Below are 22,777 nucleotides of genomic sequence, written 5' to 3' on the forward strand. Positions count from 1 at the left end.
ATACACAGCTTACATGTTTTGAATTCTTAAGGAATGTAAAAAATGACTTCAAAATCTAGGCACAAAGCAATTACACCATCAATCAATTCAAAGTAAGAATGATAAAGAGAGGGAGCAGCCGTAAGTCTCACCTGAAAGAAAGAGTAAGTGCTAATCAAACGAATATTGCCATCATCTGCAAACCAACAATGGACAGACTTCTTTAAACAGGAGCAGTCTTTCTAAACACAGTTCATAGGAGTGTATGCTGATGATGTCCATGGCCATGGAGACATTGGTGGAAGTGTTTGTGATCACAGTGGCAGTACGTGTGTGTGGGTGCGGGAGTGTAGAGGTGTGTGTGTTGTTGTTGTTCGTGTGTGCGTGTGTCTGTGTGGATTGTGGGACCTGGTGTGTGTGCGTACGCACGTGTGTGTGTATTGTGGGAGTTAGCTAAAAAAAATGTGCATGTGCCTTATTTTTTGTGGGATGGGTGTGATGTGTGTGTGTTTGTGTGTGTCCTTCATGAAGGCAGGTAACAACAGCAAGGCATTGCAAGCAAAGTTCACGCTATCGTGCACCATCCCCCGCAGTAGGAAGAGTGTAAGTCTGCAATTGCTATACATTTTTTTTCTCCAGACACCCCCATTCTACTCCCATTCTCATACTACCACACACATACACACACGCGCGCGCGCACGCGCTCACACGCTCAACCACACGCTCAAACACACACTTGCACATGTGTATGTATATACCTATAGCCACAGCTACCCATCCGTCCACCCACATCAGTTCACACACACACACACACACACACACACACTCAACCACACGCTCAAACACACACTTGCACATGTGTGTGTATATACCTATAGTCACGGCTACCCATCCGCCCACCCACATCTGTTCACACACACTCACACACACACACACACACACACACACACACACACACACACACACACGAAAGCTCGCAGGTACAGTATTTGGACACATATGCACACACTTAACAAACAGACACACACACACACACACACACACACACACACACACACACACTTTCTATCTCTGTTTCTGTTTCTGTTTCTCTCTCTCTCTCTTTCTGTCTCTGTGAAAATTATCCACTTTAGAAAATCATTCTTTTGAACTGTTTGTAAAATTATTTGGCTGTCAGATTCAACCTGTAACAGCTGAAATATGGGGTCTCTATGAATAAGCAATTCACTGTGAAAAGGTACATTTATTTGCATTGAAGAAATTTCTTGGAGTAACTTTGATATGCTAGCTGAAACCTCACCAATTTAGATACTCCAAGAAACATGAAAACATCAGTTGTCTGTTTCATCCAAAACTGGACTGGACGAATTGCATTTTATCCTGTTTGTGCCTGATATAAAACGTTACGTGAATTACATATTGCAGAAATAAAATATGCCCGTCCAAATACTTTGCGACTGACGTTGCTATTTTATGATGCAATAATGTGTTATACCACCTGCAATATTGCTGTCAAAAGCATTTTCGTTCACCAGAAAAGATCACGGCACCTCAACCTTACTTGGTTCCTGTTAACGTATTCATCTCTTTACTGTAAAGCTTATGCTAATTTCGTAGACGAACCATCAAGCATGTGTGTATGAGTTGCCTCTTTCCCTTTCAGGCACTATGGGTCACAGTTATTCTCCTACCCCTTTAGCCTCCATCTTCAGATGCCTGTGCATGTACCCCCTTTCGCCCCCTTCTCCACCGTTTCTCATCATTTGACATCCTTGTTTCGCTTATTATTTTGATGATATGTTTTTGTGTTTCCTCCTCACCCACATTCCCACTTGACACGGGTAGAATAGACTAACCATTGAAGAATTTGAGTTCTCTTCCCCCCCTCCCCCCGCACCCCCCCCCTTTTGTGTGTGTGTGTGTGTGTGTATGTTTGTGTGTGAGAGAACAAGAGAGATGAGAGAGGGATGGAGGGAGGGGGTGGGGCTTCTGGAATTGCTTTCATAACTTGCATTTAAAAAAAATGTTATCTTTTGTTCATACTCCTTAACACAGGGCTTTGGCCTAAAATGAATACATTTTAATTCTGAATCTGATTCTTTCAGCGTACAGTCACACTGATGGTGTGTCCTGTGGATGAGTTTGATCCGGAATTCAGCGACACTCTGAGAAACGTTTCTGTCACTGAAGTAAGAAACCAAACAACAGGGCTTTCTTGTTGTTTGAGTTGTTGATGTTACTGTGTTTGTTATTGTCTTTCTTCTCCTTCCTCTTCTTCCCCTTCCTGCTCCTCTTCTCCTGTGAGGGGATCTGAAGCAGAAGCGAAGAACTGAGACAGGACGAGTGAAAAGAGGAATGGTCAAACGAATAAACATTCATCTTTACCTTTAGGACGAGTGAAAAGAGGAATGGTCAAACGAATAAACATTCATCTTTACCTTTTCCACTCGTCTCTGTCTTCTGTCTGTCTCTCTCATGCTTTTTTGTCTGTTGAATATGTTGTTGTAGTGTATGTCGGTTCGTTGTATTTCTACTTCATTTTCGTCATTCCCTTTTCTCAAAATGGCTTTTGACAACATGTCGTGTCGTGCCATGTCTCTCTGTCCTTCCTTCATTCAGTATCCGTCAGTGTATATCTTTTCTCTCCCTTTTATCTTGCCTTACGTCTCTCTCTCTCTCTCTCTGTTTTGCTTATCTCATTACCGTTTCGTTTATCTCTCTCTGTCTCTTTCTGCGTGTGTGTGTGTGTGTGTGTGTGTGTGTGTGTGTGTGTGTGTGTGTGTGTGTGTCCCTCTCTCTCCCTGTTTTCTCTGTTTCTCTGTCTCCTCCCCTTCTCTCTCTTTCTCACATATTCTCTCTCTTTTTCTCTCTCCATTTTTTTGGTATCATATACATGCATATGTTTGATTTTAAGACACTTGCAGTTTACTATTTCTGGATTTAGATTCTGAGAATTTCTGATTTAAACACATATAGACATCGTCATAAATCCATCTGTCATTCTGAGGTAATATGCTCTTTCTGTAAGGAATCCAGAGAGGATGAATTTCAATTTGTTTAGAAATGTTTCGTCCTGATTAACGTATGAATGCAATTCATTCCCCCGTATATATTATGCATATCCATGTTTATTTCGACAATGACATTGAATCAAGAAAAATCATTAAATAGTTTTGCTTTGTATTTTTATAAAGCATGAAATTCAAAACAGATAATTATATATCAGTTTCTTGGTAGTTGATAATGCAAGAAGGTGCGCTGTTTATATCAGTGAATGCAATGACACATGTTAGATTGTTATTGCTCCCTGTTCATATATGGTTATGGTCCAAATCGAATAAGCCATCTCTCTCTCTCTCTCTCTCTCTCTCTCTCTGTCTGTCTCTGTCTCTCCCTCATTCTCTCGCTTGCTCGCTCGCTCGTTCTCTTATGGTATCTAAAAATGAAAATGTCTTGGACGAATGTGATTTTATGTGTCTGCGAAGAATTGAGCCATTTTTGGATGTAACCATGTGCCTTTGAAGTACACATTTTGTTCACTTTTGTTCAGAATCTAAGTTGGTATTATGCTTACTACTATGTGATACCCCTTTCAGAGGGTGTCTCTCCAGGCGTGCTTATCAGTGGCGAGACATGGGACTCAGTCACTGGATTGTGTCAGTGCTAGAATCTGGTTACGTGCTGCCTTGGGTGGATGACTGTCCTTGACTAAGAGCTTCTCCTCTCTATTTGTCCAGCATGGAGGAGCAGGATCGCGTCTTAGAAATCTCCCCATTGCTACTCACGTGTGTAAAATCGGAATACATGGATCCAGGTGAGGTGTTTTATGCCCATCTATTTATAATTCCAAAGGCTTGTGGAGGACGGTGAGTGATCCATGGTCTCCCCTTAAACCAAGGTCAGATTCAAAATGGACACACGGGCATATATTCGATATACCATTCTAAGGGTCACTGGGCTACTTCTATCAGCATGAAGGATGCTTATTTCCAGATTCTTATTCACCCTGCATCTCGCCGGTGCTTGAGGTTTGTGTGGAGGGACAAGGTCTTCCAGTTCCCTGCCATCCCGTTTGGTCTTTGCCTATCCTCTTTCCTCTTCACCAAGCTGGTGAGGGAATGGTGGGGTCGTAATCCATGTTTCTCTGTATGCACCTGAATGACTGACTTAACCTGGCCCAGTCACAGGTCCTGTGCAAGATTCACACCTACAGGATACTAGGTCTGTGCTCTCAGCTGGGGGTCGTTACGTTCTCTCCCCTCGTGAATCATTCAACTTCTTTGAGATTAGATACGACACACCGTCCATGGCAGTCCCCCCCCCCCCCCCAACACAGGAACGCGCGGATCTACGAGTTGACCTTTCGTCTTGGTCCAACATTGTTCCTCCCACGCAACAGCGAGAACTTACACTTCTCTCTAGAGCACGATGGTGTTGCTGGCACCCATGATCCCAATTGGCGGGGTTCTCAAGCGCCAACCTCGACGGAAGCTGAGACTTTGACATGACCTTGGGATAAACAGATCTGTATAAGCGAGTGATTCCTTGAGACGACGAACGAATGTCTCCTCACTCGTCATGTTGAACTCTTCTCAGATGTATCTACTGTGGGTTTGGGAGTACGCATGGACACACTCTTATCCCTTGGAGGAGTGCAGGTGGTACATCAATGGTCTGGAACTCCAAGCAGTTTTCTGGGTTCTTCTCATGCTTTTCAGAGGAAGCCTCATGCGAGATTATTCTGTGGTTCATGGACAACATGACAGTGACTTATTATGTGAACATAGGGGGTTGGGGAGAAGGACTCAGTGCATTTCTTCCTTCGAGCCTAGGCCCTCCTCTGTTGGTGCCACAACATGGGCCTTGCTCAGCAAGACACATAGCAGGAAAGCCTAACATCTTGGCCTTTGCCCTCAGCAGGTCTGAGACCGTCCTTCAGACGGAGTTGATTCTCGGCAAGATCAGCTTTGAGGGAGTGTGGGAACTGTAGTTCTGACCAATGTGGATCGCTTTGCGACGAAATTAAAAAAAAACAACCCAATTTATGTATCACCAGTCTCATACCCTAATGCCTGGGCAGTGGTTGCTATCTCCAGTTTGGAGCAACCTGATCACTATTGCTTTTCCCCCTTTCCTTTTCTGGTTTGGAAAACCCACATTCTAATTGCACCCAGCCTTGCTACCCACAATCTGCTGGCTCTATCTCACGTTCCTCATCCACTTGAACTGAAGGTCAAAACAGATCTGCTGAGACAGCCCCATTCAGGGATCCCTCATTCGAAGCCCAGCTACTTCACCTGCTTGTGCAGTCTGCATTGTCTCCAAAAGACGAAGCTTTTTGCGCCTCCCAAAGCCTCTGTTCCAGCGGCCCTATCTTTTGGGAGTACCTCCTCATACCCGAAGCCATTGGTTTCTGGTTCGACGAGGTTGTGGCGGAGGTCTCTGTGTGACTTGCAGGCGGAAATGGCTGTAGTGGTGTACACAACTTGAAGGTCTTATCTATTAACCCTTCCTGCATACTGATCACAAACGTTCTAGCACACTGCTCCATGAGGTGTAATATCTCAACAAGTATGGTTCGAGGGTACAGATCGGCTATGTGTACCACGAGCTGCTGTTCTAGATTTCATTCCAAAAGCACTGTTCGATTCTTAGGGTTCTGTCCCCTTCGATTTGTTCACACCAAGAACTATTCCCCCCCCCCCCTTTTGCTGGCCACTGGCCGATGTACGACACATGGCCTGAGTGGGTTTCCTCAGGTCATGGCCTTCCAAAGGGATGGCTCCATCACACTCCATTTTCTTCTGGAACTAAGAACTACGGCCCAGAGGTGCCTTCTATATGTTAATGCATGGAAGACATTACAGCTGGCACCATTTCTTTTTAGGTTTCTGGGATCTTTCTGAAAGTCTTCTCTCATATCCAGAGACGTATTAGCAGCTTGAATCCGATACTACATGAGGTGTGAACGATTGTCACTTTGGTGGTATGTCAAATCTGTGTGCCTCTACTGCATGTTCTGTAGGCAGCATTCTGGCATTCAGGGAACCCCTTCATCAACTCCTATCTCAGGAATTTCCGTATGACCACTGCTGATGGTTCCAAAAGGGATTTTCATTGTCGCTAACACAAGTGCTAATATTACAAACGTTCGCCGTGTGAATCAGTAAGGCTTTGCCTATTCCTTTTGCTTTGCAGTCTGCATCAGTTTGACGTGGTAAATTATATGACACCACAACAGAGAGTTTGCATTATACTCCTTATTTGTTTAATCACACCTGCAAAATGAGACTCATATGCCCGCCCATTTTTCCCTGCTTCACATGGGATATTCGTGTTGGCCACAGAATGGCTAATCAGTGCTAAAGGCAATGAATTGTGTTGATTTGCTGAGCAGACAACGGGCCTGGCAAAGGCGTCTTAATACTGAGTTAGCCGCGAAACGTGGCCAACAATGCAAACTGATATTCCTACTTTTTATCAGTTTGACATGGTAAGTATATTCAACCAAGAGGGATCCCCCGGGAATATATTTTGAATTGACTAGCTTCTGTATATGTAAATACTGACGTGCCTCCTCTCCCTCTCCCCCATCACTCACGTTTTTGATTTCGTTCTTGTAGTTTTAAACTAAACTGGATTCAGATTTGATCCATGAAGGCTTCGTCTCTTGTAGTTAAATTATCATATTTCTTCCACAAAACACTAGCAGCTATTTTTCTTTATAATACAAAATGACATATTTATCAATAGCAGTAACTTTTTCAGAAATAATATAAATGGTGTGCATAGCATTTAGGTGACATTGATGCATATGATACATCAACCAGAAACAAATAAATATTCCTTCCATATTACACGTAAATCTGAATATGCCACGGGAGAGATTTTTCTTTAATGGATCTCTGTCAGTTAATTGAAAACAAAACAAGATTTAAAGCATAAAAATGTGTTGTTTATACTCATTGTGGAGGTATCAAGCTATCTATATTAGCGAGAGAGATTTTATCTGCACATAATACATTCCATGCACATAGTATGAGGCACCAGTCAGTGACTGTCAATGGATAAATCAAAACAAGCAAGCAGCGCAAGATTTCTTATAGGAAATCAAGATGTGAGTTGTATTGATACGAGGGTCATTCAATAAATAAGGTGATTTTTTCGGTATAAGGACTTCTAATACAGATAGAAGCTTACTTTGAAAAATAAATTGTTTTACTTCTTTTTCACATGGATTTAATTTGTTTTGCAGATTAAAAAAAACTTTGAGAGTTTTGGCGATTAACAAAGATGGCCGACCAAGAAGCATGCTCCAGGATTGAACAGCGGTCAGTTATCAAGTTTTTGGTTGCTGAAGGGTGCAAACCAGTTGAAATTCATAGGAGAATGTCAACTGTGTATGGTGCCACATGTTTCAGCCGAAAAAATGTCTACAAGTGGGCTAAATTGTTTAAAGAAGGACGGAGCAGTGTTGAGGATGAAGACAGGCCTGGAAGGCCTACAGAAGTGAGGTCTCCTGAGGTGATCGAATCAGTCAATGACCTCATTCAGTCTGACAGAAGGGTGACAGTGGATGACATTGCAAGGACTTTGAGCTTATCTGTTGGGACAGCACACAAAATTGTCCATGATGACCTTGGCTACTCGAAGGTCAGCTGCCGGTGGGTGCCAAAGATGCAAGGCCTCACACAGCAGCCCGAACGGTGCAGACCATCAACGAGCTGGGCTGGGAACTGCTCCCTCATCCCCCTTACAGCCCAGACCTTGCCCCTTCGGACTTTCACCTGTTTGGTCCCTTGAAAGCGTTCACGAGAGGCACGAAGTTTGAAAGTGACGATGAAGTCAAAAGTGTTGTGAGCGACTGGCTGAGACATCAGTCCAAAGATTTTTACGCTGAGGGAATACGGAAGCTTGGGCACAGATGGGAAAAGTGTGTGACAGTGCTGGGAGACTACGTTGAAAAAAAAGAAAAAGAAAAGAAGTAAGCTTCTATCTGTATTAGAAGTCCTTATACCGAAAAATTCACCTTATTTATTGAATGACCCTCGTAATTTGTGATAACATCTCTGAAAGGGGTTGAAGGAGATTCATGGGAACGTTTCTCGTGTTTGTTTTTAATTATTCTTATCTACTTATCTATCTATTTATTTTTGTTGATATTTCCTCTCTCTTTGACATATCATAAGCTTCGCTTCCAGATGACAAGAATAAACACGGTGATAACGGACCTGAACGGCAGTGTTTATGACAGAGACCGCTTCACTGGAGGAGGTGTACAGAACATCACATTGGTGAGGAGAATGGTACACCACACAGAAAGATCATACACTCGCATTTGCATGCGTATGCATTTTATGTAAGCCTACAGCCTTTTCACAAGAATTCGATGCATGGACTCGCAGGATGTTTGCATCCATATGATGCACATAAAGCATGCATGCATATGCGTTATTCACACGCCCTACTCCTCTTCCCTGTTCTCCCCTGGCCCCCACCCACTGCCTCCCTCCTTCATTCCTGTCTGTCCTGTCTCTTCTTTTCTGTGTAGAATTTGATTCTTCATCTTTACCCCTTGGTCACAAGTAGTATATTTCTCTTTCTGTCTTTGTCTCTCTCTTTTTGCCTGTCTGTCTGTATGTCTGTCTCTCATATCACATGTATTTCGTAACGTGTAAACCAAGCCAGACCAGCAAGCAAAGCGCTCCCCAGGGACAGACCTTGACAAGCACTGACAGCTCTGGTCTTTACTTGCCACTGCTTTGGTTCATGCCCTGGCCTCACACTGTGCAGCAACGAGGGGTGGGAGGGGGCAGGCTGGGGTTGATGATCAATGACAGCGAGAAGCTCTTGACACAAAGGTCTCAAGCACATATGCCTCCATTGTGTCGCCAGGATGTGATTGTCAGTTCTGGATGGACCTGTGCAGGATAGACAGTTTCTGGCTGTGTTATGGCAGGAATTGGGAGTAGTTTCTGGGCAATGTCGTGTCTGCAAATTGGATATATCTTTCTTTTTTTTTACTTTCAAAGAAATTGATTACCTTGTCACATCGTATAGAGTCATGTAAAATTGAAAATGTAATAAACGGATGGGAGGTGGGCATGGTCACTTGGTCACGTGTTGCAGGAGAACGGCACTGATTGGATAAGGCTGAACGGGACGAAGGTGGTGCTGACCAAGGAGATCCGGTTTGAGGAACTGGTTCAAAGCAGGCAGACCAGGCTTTGGTTCCAGCTGAGTGCCCAAGTAAGATCAACTTCTCTGAGTGTGAAGAAAGTACACATAAACAACGGGCAGTGAGAGAAACCAAAGACAGGAAGGAAAAAATCCACATAACAATTCAAATTATGTTTTGCTCACCACCAGAAACGAGTGCTTGTCGAATCGATAGTTGTGTGCTGAAAACAGACTAGTTGTATCTTAACAGCCAACACTGATCACTGTTTCATTCTTTAATGGTCATTATAAATATATATCAAAGTGTGATTCCATGTCTTCATCAAAACTTTTCGATAAATAGTAGCAAAGTCGCCGATCAGATTTTAGAGCATAACAAACACGATAATCACCCCAGACATGTCCAGTTATCTTGACAAAAGATTGGCTGATTTGACATGTTGTTCCAATCTGACCATTGCAGAATGAAGGTCCATCTCCTATCTAAGACGACATTCCCAATCAGCATTTTGGAATCCATGAAAATGTACACTCTCTGCAGACAACTCCTTACACTCTAAGGGGGCCGGGCTGCACCCAGGTCATGACTCCTGGATGCCCTTGTATTGCTGCCTTTTCTTTTTTTCTGGTCCTCAGCAGGTTCTAACCTGCGCCTCCAGGGTGGTCGCCACTGCAGGACTGAGTCACCTTTTCTGGCAGACGTTTTAACCACTGAGCCATCGTACACCTAGTTCATAGGTTTTCCGACAGGTTGCGTACACGATATCTCCGTAGGTGGCCAACTTGTGTTCCATGGTGCTCTTTCCTATCAGCGCATCAAGTCATCGAACTATTTTCTGGTCCAACTCTTCCCATTCCGTTTTTGCACTTGCAGGTGGCAAGTTTAGTTTCTGGCGTTTGGCTTCAAGATATTGTGCAAATGATTCGTCTGAATTATCAGTGTGGATGCCCTTGGCACTATGGTTTAAATCATGGCCTTAGTTAGGTGGCCTGCCAACCCATGGAACCCAAGAGTCTAGTCGTTGCCAGTGTCACTCGGTCTTTCCCGAACGTCATTCAGACTGTTCCTGAAAGTCAATGGCTTATGCATGTCTCAGTGATAAGGAGCTCTAGGGAGAGCTGGACAGTACAAGGTCTTCAGAGAAGAAACCTTCCTCAGTCAGGTGTTTCGGCCCTTAACTCCTTACACTCTAAGGGAGCCGGGCTTCACCCAGGTCATGACTCCTAGATGCCCATGTATTGCCGCCTTTTCTTCTTCTTTTTTTGTTTTGTTTTGTTTTGTTTTGTTTTTTGCCTGGTCCTCAGCAGGTTTGAACCTGCGCCTCCAGGGTGGTCGTCACTTCAGGACTGAGTAACGTTTTCTGGCAGACGTTTTAACCACTGAGGCATTGTACGCCTAGTTCATAGGTTTTCCGACAGGTTGCGTACACGATATCTCCGTAGGTGGCTAACTTGTGTTCCATGGTGCTCTTTCCTATCAGCGCATCAAGTTTTCGAACTATTTTCTGGTCCAACTCTTTCCATTCTGTTTTTGCACTTGCAGGTGGCAAGTTTAGTTTCTGGCGTTTGGCTTCAAGATATTGTGCAAATGATTCGTGTGGTTGTCCTTGGCACTGTGGTTTGAATCCTGGCCTTGGTTTTCCAACGTTTCATCTGCTGGTGCAGTGAGCTGCTGAGCATTCGTCAGATTCTTCATACAACCCTTTTTGGTCCTGTGGATGTTCATGCCATGCTCTGTGGGGAATTTCCGCCCACAGACACATGGGAATTCCATCAGTTCTGAAATCGTAGTCTGTTTACTATTTCCTGTCGTGATTCTGTGGGCGCCGATGGATTCATCATTCATCATAATAGCATACCTCAAGACATAATGAAATTGCAGATATGAACACACACACACACACACACACACACACACACACACACACACACACACACGAAACGAAATATGCCCTACACACGGACACGCGCACATACCCAGAGTGGACACACACACGCTTGCGCACACATGCACACACTACATGGTGATTTCAGCTGAGGGAAAAGTGGGGAGGGAAAGAGGAGGAAGACTACAGACAAACAGCTGTGCTTCATCACACCCAGAGGCATGTTTGAACAGGTGGGTTTTCAAGCTTTTGAAAGCAGACAGCGTTGGTGAGTGACGGAGATCCAGAGGAAGATAATTCCCAACAGAAGACGTTTTAGGGACTCAGTGGAGCTTTCCAACAGAAGACATGGGAAAACGGGAATAGGTAAAATTTTAAAGGACAACAGAAAAGTAAGATCGGAGAGATCCTTCGAAGTGGTGATAAGAGAATCTGGCAAATCTGTAATGGATGGGTAACCAATGAAAATGACACATGAATGGGGTAACGTGATCCTTTTTGACTTTTGAAAATGATTCTTGTTCCATTGTTCAAAATTATCTGAACGCGTGACAATAAATCAGAAGGCAAACCAGCAAGTCGTGAATTGCATGTAGTCAATGCAACTTAGGATCAAGAAAAAGACAAGCTGAGTTGTTGCTTCGATAGTTATGGTCGAATGGTACGGATTTTCCTCAGTTAGAAGTTTCCAGTTTTACATGAACTAATGACATGGTCGTGCAGGCCAGAGCTGAATCAAAAAATGAATCCATGTTTTTGACAAAATTTTGAAAATTGATATCAGCATTACAGTCAAAGTAAGGTCTGAAATATGACTAAGTGCAGATTATAAACCTTTAAGTATGGCTTCTATCTTAGTGTCATTAAGTTTAAGCTTGTTCGTCAGCATCCACTGCACATCTGCATGTTTTGTAGAGGATAGCAAAAAAAAAAAAAAAAAAAAAGGGGGGGGGGGAGGAGTGGGGAGGGGGAGGAGTGGGGGGGGGGAGAAGCTTAAGTGAGATGGGTGTCATCTGCAAACTTGTGAAATCACATCAGTGTTGTCTGATGATGGCGGACATGGCCAACACTGTTTGAACAGATTGGTAAGCAGATGGTCCAGACCACAACATTTAAGTGGGTACTGATCAAGCAAATCACTGATTGTGTTCTCAGAACACAATTATTCCCCCAAAACACAACATCTCCCGCATTTTCAGTTTCGTTCCTGTTGTTCAAAAAATTAATGAGCATGGAGCACACGTGGGCCATGAAGGTGATGTTCTGTTATCCGTTAGGACCGTGTGTGTGTGTGCGTGTTCGTTAGTTATTGCGTGTGTGCGTACGTGCACACTTGTGTGTGCGTGTATGCATGTGTCTGTGCATATGTGTGTGTGAGTATATATATATATATATATATATATATTATATATATGTGTGTGTGTGTGTGTGTGTCTTAGTGCACATACATGCATATGTCAATCAGCGTATGTGTATACGCGTGTGTTTGAGGATTCGGAAGGACGTGTAGGCAAGGGGTTGATGATCGTTCACATTGAAGACGTGGACAACCACCCTCCTTACTTCAGCTCTCTGGGCTGTCAGAGGCTGCAGCCACAGAACTGCTCCCATCCCTTCTACACTGCCGATGTGCCTGATGATTTCACCGTAAGTCTTATTGATTGATCGTTCGACTGAACAGCCAATGGCCAGAATGACAGAACGGGGAGATGGACAGACCGATGGATGATGATGATGGCAATGACAGCTGAGTGGATGATGACTGATTACATGTGTGATGATACTGCTGCTGCTGATGATGATGATGATGACGATGGTGGTGATGGTAATGATGATGATGATCATGATGATAATGATAATTATGATCATGTTAACGATGGTGATGGCGATGACATCTGGACAGGACTGGCTGAACTGGCTGGTGACTGACATTGATGGTGACTGACAACCTTAACATGGAGACAGAGACAGAGACACAGAAAGACAGAGAGAGAGAGAGACTGACACTGACACACTGAAATGTTTTATCTCATTAGCTGAAAAGCTCTGGTGATATAGTTGACCTGTACTAATCAGAACAAAATGGTGCAAAATAGATAAATTGGAACAGAAAGGAAAAAACAGAATTCAAACAACATAAACTAATAAGAGATTTGCGACACTTTGGCATTTTGTCATTAGCTTAAAGTAGATGTGACAGGGGGGTAATGTGCCTTTCTTTCAGTCGTTCGTCACAAAATATCAATACAAACAGATACTAAAGTACATATAAATCCTGAAATAATAACCTATGCCTCAACATCAAAACTTATCAATATGAACACATCAAATAATTACAATGTCGAAATTGACCATCCAAATGTAGGCCTTCCTTTTTATCTATGCCTTTTTCCTCATATGAACCATACTAATTTTTAATTCATTTATGAGTACTTGGACCGATGATGGACGTTTTCCGTATATTTATTGCCTCAGATACATATTTTGCAAGTGAAAGTATCATATCTTCATTTTTTGTCATCAGTATGCCGAACAAATCTTTTCTCTGTGCTGGAGCTGTATTAAAAATGGTACAGTTTTTTCACAATTCATCGTATCTTTTGCTGTTAAATATGAAATGATTTTCATCTTCTGGGCTTTCGCCACACATTGGGCAAGGAGATGTTGCGATGACTGAATCGAACCATCTTCTGTTGGCATTCAGTCCAAGTGCTCTCAATCTGAGCCTCGCAAAGCAAATTTTATGCCATTTATTTGTTATAATCTTTATATACTTCTCTGTTTGAAATATTGATTTAAATTAATAGAACCATTTATACCTATCATTGCTCTCTCTATTTCTCCGTGCCAGTTTTGTTTGTAAAATGTTGTAAGTGTATCTTTAAATTCCGATGCAAAGCCGCTGTCATGCCCTACTCCTTGGCACATCCAAACAAGACCGAATCCATGTTCCGTTAGTGTTTCCTTCATGTAGAATACCCAATTCTGTTTGCCCTTCTCCTGTTGCAGCAGCAGCATCTCATTTATGCTTGTCTACACATTCGTGATGTTGGTAGTCTTGTCAGTTTGAGCCAATATTTTATGCATTTTACAGTTGATCTAATATGCAATGGGTACCTGCCGGTTTCGCCATACATTACCAAGAAAGCACTTCATTGCAAATGTATGTACCATTTCCATTTGGTTATTTGACATGAGTCCTCATATTTCCGCTCCATAGTTCAATGCTGGTTCAATTTGTGTGTCAAGACGTTTCCAGAAAAGCTGTGCGTCAGTCGAACGCAGTCTCCTGCGTGATTTTATAATTTGATTACACCCTTTTTCCCTTTTCTATTTGCTTCATCCAGCGCAGACGTCAAACTCAATTTTGTTGTGAATAACATTCCAAAATATTTATATGTATATGTTACATTTGATTCCCTGCCGCCATAGAACCATTTTTCATGAGTCGAAAGATGACCTCCGTTGCGGAAGACTATGATATTGGTCTTATCGAGATTTCCTGTTAGTTGTAGTCTGTCTGTTTCTTGCTTAAGGGCATTTAATTGATTTTGTAACCCTACGGGTGCGCCAGGCAAGAGAATAACATCATCAGCAAATAGCATAAAAAAATTTAAAAAATTCTGTTGCGCCAGGTATCATTTGTGTTCCATGTCTACTCTTTTTTGATAACTCCACTGCCAATTCATTAATGAAAAAAGAAAACAGCTGTGGGCTCAGCATACAACCTTGTTTAACCCCTCTTGGGCACTGAAAAAAGTCTGAATAAATACCTTTGTCACGAACACATACAAGTACAGAGTCGTAGATGCTTTTAACAGCCATGTAAAACTTTCCATGTACTCCGCTTTTGCTTAGAGTACTCTGCAGGATGTTTCTGTTCACAGAATCAAATGCTTTTTTGAAGTCTACGAATGCTACGTATAGCTTAGTCTTACTTGAAAGATGCTTTTGGACAAAAGCATATAAAGTAAATATATGGTCGACTGTACTATAACCTGTTCTAAAGCCCGCCTGTTCCTCTGTGTTTTTTTTTCCTTCTAATTCTGTCCATTTTTTAAATCTTCGATTTAACATGTGTGTATACACTTTACTGATTGTACTTGTCAAGGCAACTCCTCTGTAATTGTCCGGTTTGTTTGTGTCTCCCTTTTTATGTATAGGCACAATAATGGATTTTTCCCATTCCAACGGAAATGTTCCACTTTCAAGTAATTTGTTAAATAGGGTTTCTAGGAATTTCATAACATTACTGTTTGCATTTTTTAGCATTTCGTCGATAATATAATCTGAGCCGGCACTTTTACCAGATTTCAGCTTTTTCATACTCGTCATGATTTCCGGTTCTGAAATTGGGTCCTTGAATGGAGGTTCTTCCTCCACATCTACCGCTTCTTCCGTCATTACTTATTCCTGGTCAGAACTATTATCAGCTGTATTAAAAACGTTAGAAAAGTGGTTATGTCACCGTTCAAAGCTAATGTCATTATAAACCACTGCTTTCCGGTTAACTGATCTTATCATTGACCAAAACAGCATAGGATCATGAACGCAGTTTCTTAATTTTTTTCTAATCTTTCTTCTTCGTACGCTAGTTTCTTTGCCCTTTTTAGATTAAAATGATCCTTCCTCTCCTTAACAGTCTTCTTTCTACTGGTTCTTAACGTTTTCTATCTTACATCTTTGGAATCTCTTAAGGAGTCTTCTACCAGTTTCTTCTGCTGCCTGCATTCCATATCAAACCAGTCATTAAATTATTCTTAGTTTTTCTGACCTTTCTGACCATACAAGCAGCTGCTCCATATAGAGCATTTGTAAACAATTCAACCCCGCTATCAACATCTAAGTCTAACATACTGTGAGATTCACTCAGACTATCTTTGAAATCATCGCTGTCTAGCTCCTATTTATATCTGAAACTTCTCATCATTCCAGGTAATCCTGATTTCATTAGAGCAATCCCCCATTTCAATTGGTTCCTGATTCTTTTCATGGCATTGACTATTTGTCCACTTTAGTACTACTGGTAAGTGCCATGAATATAAGCAATCGTCAATGTATAAATCACACCCTGCTCGTAAATCTTCAGATGTTAGAAAATAATCAATAACGCTGCTGCCGTGTGGTGACACAAAAGTAAATTCGCCTTCTGTGTCACTGCTGCGCGATCTATTCACAATATACAAGTCTAGCATAAGGGCAATACCGAGCAGGGATCTGCCAGACTTGTTTATGATCGAATAGAGAGAGAGAGACAGAGACAGAGAGAGACTGGTAGACAATCAGGCAGGCAGACTCATAAACAGCGTGCATGCTGTGTGGTGTTCAGGGAGACGTGGGCAGCATCAGACCAGCTCAGATCCTGGCAGAGGACGGGGACATCATGCTCAATGCTACCATCCGTTATTCCTTTCTGGAAAGTAAGTCACACTCACGGTCACTTCGGTGTTTGTGCAGAAGGCAGTTAGGCTGCACTGGTAGGGGTGGGGAATCGAACCACACATGTACACACACACACACACACACACACACACACACACACACACACACACACACACATCCATCAACTTATCCATTCATCCACCCATTTATCCATCAGTTTTGTCTGTCTACCTATCATCGGTCTGTTCATCTCTATGTCCATCTGTATGCCACTGGTCAATTTGACTACTGTGGAAATGGGGTGGAGAGGGGAGGCAGGTGGGTGTTTCAGATGTGAGCTCTAGAAGCTTCCACCATGGTTGATGTCACAACCATCACTAACAGTACAGCGTTCTACTGAACAATGGCGTGAGGGAAGAATGACAGTTGTTGGCGCGTGGTTCGGCGTGCTGAAGTCGTTGAGAGGGGTTGTTATGTGACTTTGTTTTTCTTCCCAAACCACTATTTTCAAAACAAATAAAAGAAAAGAAATGAACTGACATTAAGGACTAAAATCGGTTCATGTTGTTTTCAGATGACTATGCTGACTACGTGCAAATAGATGGCCAGATTGGAACAGTGCGAGTTGTGGCAGCTTTGACCAAGTTCAGAAACCAAAACTTCACTGTTGTAGTAAGCCTCACATTGTTTCTCCTGTGTTAGGGGTGGATATTTCTGAACGTTTTTCTCGTTTTACATCGTCGTGCCATCCTCTTAATAGGCATTCTGACAGCTTGGTCATTCTTTATCCATGTAGCTATTTATTGTTGGCCTGAATCTGTCTTATTTATTTCATTTATGGACACCATGTACATCAGTTGTTTTGTTTAGTTTATTTGGTTTCGTTGATTGAAAAAAGAGTCGGTAATATTTGTATTATTTGCCTCATTGGCATTGCAGAATTGGTATAGCCTATGTGGGTATGTCCGCACATATCAACAATTACTGAGGAATCTCGACACTGACATCCAATGTGTGAGTGGTAGGTGGGGTGTATTTGTATATGTGTGTGATTATGTGTGTATAGCTGATGTGTGTATGCGTGCGTGCGTGCGCGCGCGCGCGTGCGTGCGTGTGCGTGTGTGTGTGTGTGTGTGTGTCTGCACACTCACGCGTGCTTGCATGAAAGAAGACTGGCACTAGCACCACCACCACATTTCTACACTCGCTACATCCCCCCCCCCAACCCCACCACCCGCTGCCCCGACCCGCAACCCTTACCTCTTCATACTCAGGCAACAGAAGACACAAACAAAACGCACCACTCTGCTGCCATACTTCTGGTGCACGTGGCCACCGTGCCTGTGACAAAGGATCATAGCTCCTTGCTGACCGCCATTGTGGTGCCTGTGGTCTTCATCATCGTGGTCGTGGTCGCAGCGGTTGTGTACTTCTCTCAGAGGTGGATGAAAAAGAAACGGCGACGGGAGGAGGAGCGTAAGTGCATGGTGGTCTTCATGCTCAGCCTGCAATCGTGCCAGGGTCTGTTCTTCGTTCAGGGTGGGGTTGGGAGGCTGCTTTGTGTGTGTGTGTGTGTGTGTGTGTCAAGGATATTCTGTTGTACGTGTCAGTGTGTGGTGTATTTGATTTTAGGGGTGGGTGGTGGGGTGGGGTGGGGGGGGGGTAGTGCTCGGGTTCAGTTAGGAGCACTGGGGCGTGGAGCGGGGTGGTGATTAGAGGAGGAGAGTTAGGTTGTTGCATAGTTGTGTGTGAGTGATGATAATGATAATTTTGATGATGGGTTTTCTTAGAAAACAAACAAATAAACGTACAAACAAACAAAAAACGCTTGTCAGTTGTGCTGTGCAAAGTGCACGTTCCTGTGCATTCATATATTCGTGTGTGTGTGTGTATGTGTGTGTGTGTGTGCTTCTAATTACATTGTTAATATTATCATTATTATTTCATCATTATTATAATTATTATTATCATGATCACCATCATCATCAACACTATTGAATGCAGTGGTAGTAGTAGAAGCAGCAGCAGCAGCAGTAGTAGTAGTAGTAGCTGTTATTGTTGTCAATCATTATAATTGTCATTGTTATAAAAACAATGATATTTTCTCGATCCACAGCTCGACCAATCCCCACAGAAGAAACACTGGAGCTGACCAGCAGCCAGTCCCGCCTTAACGCTATCTCGAAAGCGACGGAAGCGTCCACGACTGAAGGTGTGTCTGGAGCCACCACCAGCGTGAACTAGGCTCACCGAGCTCGTGTGACTTCAGCGGTGTGGATCTTGTGATTAACAAGCTGAGAGACAGACGTCTGGTTTCAGTATTTGGGATCGTGTCTTTTAACAGGCTGAGAAATAGACATCTGACATCAGTATTGGGGATCATGTTCTTCACCAGCAGAGAGACAGACAGTTCGGCGTAAGATCCAGTTTGGGGATGGATTGCTGAGGAAGACAGCACAGGTACTTAATCTCATCTCTAAGTCACAGTTTTACTGAAGTTCTATTCTTCATGCACTTGCACTTGAATAAAAACAACAGCATATATATGAAATGCTAAAAAATACCCCGAATTCCAATATCCTTCTTTCGTAGAGCTTACAAAGTAGCATGGTCACATATTGCAAACTGACTAAAAGCTGTTTTATCATGGTTTATTCACACTGATCAAAAAGTTTGTATCGAAGGCAGATAAACAGGGCAGATATCCCACACTATATGACATGTTGGTGTATAATGATTAAAGGAAACTATCTGATCTCTTGTTGGTAGATTTCGAGAAGGCATTTGACATGATTGCATTGAAGTTTATTTTTTTTAAAGTTTTGATATAAACATGAACTGAAATAAATGAATAAAACCTTTCTTTGCAGAAATCCACATGTATTGTTGTTAATCACAAATATTCATCATTGTTCAGTTTTAACATGGTGTAAGACAAGGAAACCTTCTATCTCCTTTTTTTTATAATTGTTTGTGTGCAGAAAATATCAGATGAGAATGAGAAACATAAAAGGTTCCCATATCAATGAAGAAGTCAGGCCATCACTATTCGCTTATGACACAGCTCTGTACCTATAATGAAGTGAAAAGCCCTTTGTTTAAGCTGTTAGAATTCCTACTACATTTTGCAAAAACATTTGTCATAAAAGTAGATTATCACAAAACTCCAGTGGACCGGATTATAGGCAAAAACAAGTATCAGACACGGGGTGACAAGAATTTTTGTTGGGACCAAGGCAGTGTTCGATACCATGGTATCGGTTTAGCAACAGCTATACACAATTCTACATTTATTCTGTGATGGTAAAATAGCTGAAATAAAGAAAATATATAGCTGGAGTGAGTGTCGGCTTACTACTTCTGAAAAAACTTCACGGTCTTACAAACTCTTTTTATGTCAAAGTTAATATACTCCATTGATGTCCCAGACACTGACGATGCTTTTTTTTATTTATTTTTTTAAATACATAAATTGACTGTATGTTCTTCAGATTATTGTGGAATCGCAGACAGAGTAGAATTAATTTTTGAATGTGTACGTCAACCATGTTTAAGAGGTAGACTAAAATATCAGAAATTAATCATTTTCTGTCAAGTGTGAAACTTAGTTGGTTGACAAGACTGTTTATTTATTTCGATTCTTATTTGAAGGTACTTGTTTTGTTAGTGTATCTAGACACTGATAAGTTTAAAACACGTGGCACAGATTTTGTAAATACACAATGAACACTGTGCATGATGCATTCTGATATGCTATGTTGTAACGTATGAAAGGACAATAACTGAACTATCTGCCTGAAACATATATGATGTTAATGCCTAATGTATTTCCATAGCATAAACATTTTAGTTAGTAATCATACACTGTTTCCGTTGGATTGATTTCCAACAGGTATATATCAGATTTATCATCTATTGAATGAAGATGGAATACCTTTATTTTTTTTATGTGTTTCAGCAGAGATATCCAAACTTGAGGACACACTCTATGCAGTACTGTAGCTTAACTGAAGCAATTAAGAATTTTCAAAATGCAGTAGGTATGTTGTATGAAGGTACATAGTGCAAAAGCAAATGATTAAAAAAAAATAATTAAAAAAAAAACTGAGAAGAAAAACATAGAATACAAATTACACGTGGACTGATTCACTGGCTCCATGGTTTATGACATGGAACACATCCTTTCAAGAATGGAAACGAAAAACTTTTTTTTTTTTGCAAAATGTAATCAAATAACAGTGATTTGCCAGCTGATTTTTTTCTGCCCCATCATCTACTCCGTTTCATTGGCATTTCCTCCATGCCGCTCATTCCGAGTAGCCAATACACGGCCACACCCGCGTTCCTCTGTCGCAGTCACAGTGTAGGCAGTCGGCCACGAGCAACCATCGATGTTAGGCCGTCAGAAGGCCACACACCAGAGGAGACCCTGAACTGCTGGTGGTGGTGTTCAGTAGTTCTGTCTGTTCTGATTAAACGTATCTACTGAGCCCCCTACTAACGACAACAATATCTTAGCCATAGGAACCACACTGATTGAGCGTCCCCCCTTGAGTGGAGGTCGCCACCACATCCCTCCAACAATAGTCCCCATGAATCTGTCGACACCAAAGACCTTGACAGGACTCACCCCAAGCACGGAAGTGGAGGCGGATCGAAACTGAGGTCACAATGAGAGCAGGGCATGAAAGACCACATAATTTGGGACATTTTTGTCTAATTGATGATGAAGGTGGATGATGCTGATGATGAATATGACAACGATGTTGCTACAGAGGTCCACTTAGGTTTGGGACTACGTGACAAGGCTGTACTCTACGCTTCCTTTCATAATTATATGTCGGCGTTAACCAGGGCCGAGAGATACAGACACCTGCAGTGTTGATAAGTAAATTTGAGCAACACGACCAAAGACGCATCCATGGAGTGGATGATAATCGACTGTGCTGTCCCAGTCTTCCCATTCACGCCAGTATCGAACTCTACTCTGGGTAGGAGCCGGCCGCGGGCAAAGAAACCCACTGCCACTGGGAATCGAACTCGCGTCCTCCCAGCCGTCAGTCCGTCTCAGTTTTCAGTTTCGGTTGCTCAAGGAGGCGTCACTGCGTTCAGACAAACCCATATAAGCTACACCACATCTGTTAGGCAGATGCTTTGCAGCAGCATAACCCAGCGCGTTTGTCAGGCCTTGAGTGCGTGCTGATATGTTTGTGTACCTATCACAGTGGATTTCTTTTCACATAATGTAGCCAGAGGACAACACTCTCGCTGCCATGGGTTGTTTTCAGTGCGTGCTGATATGTTTGTGTACCTATCACAGTGGATTTCTTTTCACATAATGTAGCCAGAGGACAACACTCTCGTTGCCATGGGTTGTTTTCAGTGCGTGCTGATATGTTTGTGTACCTATCACAGTGGATTTCTTTTCACATAATGTAGCCAGAGGACAACACTCTCGCTGCCATGGGTTGTTTTCAGTGCGTGCTGCACACGGGACCTCGGTTCATTGTCTCATCCGAAAGACTAGACGCTCAGTTTGATTTTCCTGTCAAACTTGGGAGAAAGGGCGAGAGCGGGATTCGAACCCACACCCTCACGGACTCTCTGTATTTGCAGCTGGGCGTCCTAAGCATTCTGCTACCTTCCTCCTCGCCGTCCGCGCGGCTAATTACTTCGTGACGGCGGATAGTAGCTGTAATTATTTCACTTGAGGCTGTTAGATTGAGGTCTTTCTGCAAACATCTTTTTAGCTCAAAGAAGGACCGTAATTTCTGCTGAATACGATATGAGTAATAACGGTGAACAGGCAATAAATCACTGGATGTGGTTATGAGCACACGTAACTTGTTTTTGGAGATCTGATGAATTATTAAGAAAAAAAAAATCAAGTTAGCCTTTTCCAAAGAACCGGTTTTGTTTGTTGTTAAAGAAGAAATACACACTTACATGGTGGTTGATATGATATCATTATTAGCTGAATACCGTGTAGACATTAAATAATGTGGTGCCAATACTCTTAAAGAAAAGACATAATCTGGAGGAAAAAAACCCACCTAAATGTTATGACTAAAATCTAGTCTTTTGAAAGTCTTTTGTATCTATACCTTGGATTAACAAATTAAACATGCATGCACACTTCTGATTTATAAATATCATCTGAAATTTGATTTCTGAGTGTATGCATGCATGCATGTGTGTGTGTGTGTGTGTGTGTGAATATTATTTGATGGACTTTGTCGTTCCTTTCCCTATTTCCTTTCCTCCCTTTCTCCCATCCTCGCTCTTCCCCTCTCCTCAGTCTGTCTCCCTCTCTCGGTGGTTGTTGTTTTTTTTCCATTGGCAAGATTGTT

The 22,777-nt window shown here is 42.4% G+C and overlaps 1 protein-coding gene across 1 annotated transcript in view; it reads left to right on the forward strand.

Moving 5' to 3' along the window:
* Window positions 1–20,123, forward strand: part of LOC143288127 (uncharacterized) — a 30,478-nt gene extending 10,355 nt beyond the window's left edge. The window contains exons 5-13 of the mRNA XM_076596416.1: window positions 511–582; window positions 2,085–2,168; window positions 8,181–8,273; window positions 9,109–9,228; window positions 12,537–12,692; window positions 16,375–16,465; window positions 17,002–17,099; window positions 17,702–17,903; window positions 18,544–20,123. Coding sequence (XP_076452531.1) covers window positions 511–582; window positions 2,085–2,168; window positions 8,181–8,273; window positions 9,109–9,228; window positions 12,537–12,692; window positions 16,375–16,465; window positions 17,002–17,099; window positions 17,702–17,903; window positions 18,544–18,671 — 1,044 coding nt within the window. The 3' untranslated portion in view covers window positions 18,672–20,123. The remainder of the gene's footprint in view (window positions 1–510; window positions 583–2,084; window positions 2,169–8,180; window positions 8,274–9,108; window positions 9,229–12,536; window positions 12,693–16,374; window positions 16,466–17,001; window positions 17,100–17,701; window positions 17,904–18,543) is intronic.
* The last annotated feature ends 2,654 nt before the right edge of the window (window positions 20,124–22,777 follow it).

Source organism: Babylonia areolata, chromosome 12 (assembly GCF_041734735.1).
Source record: "Babylonia areolata isolate BAREFJ2019XMU chromosome 12, ASM4173473v1, whole genome shotgun sequence".
NCBI classification, from domain to species: Eukaryota; Metazoa; Mollusca; class Gastropoda; order Neogastropoda; family Buccinidae; genus Babylonia; species Babylonia areolata.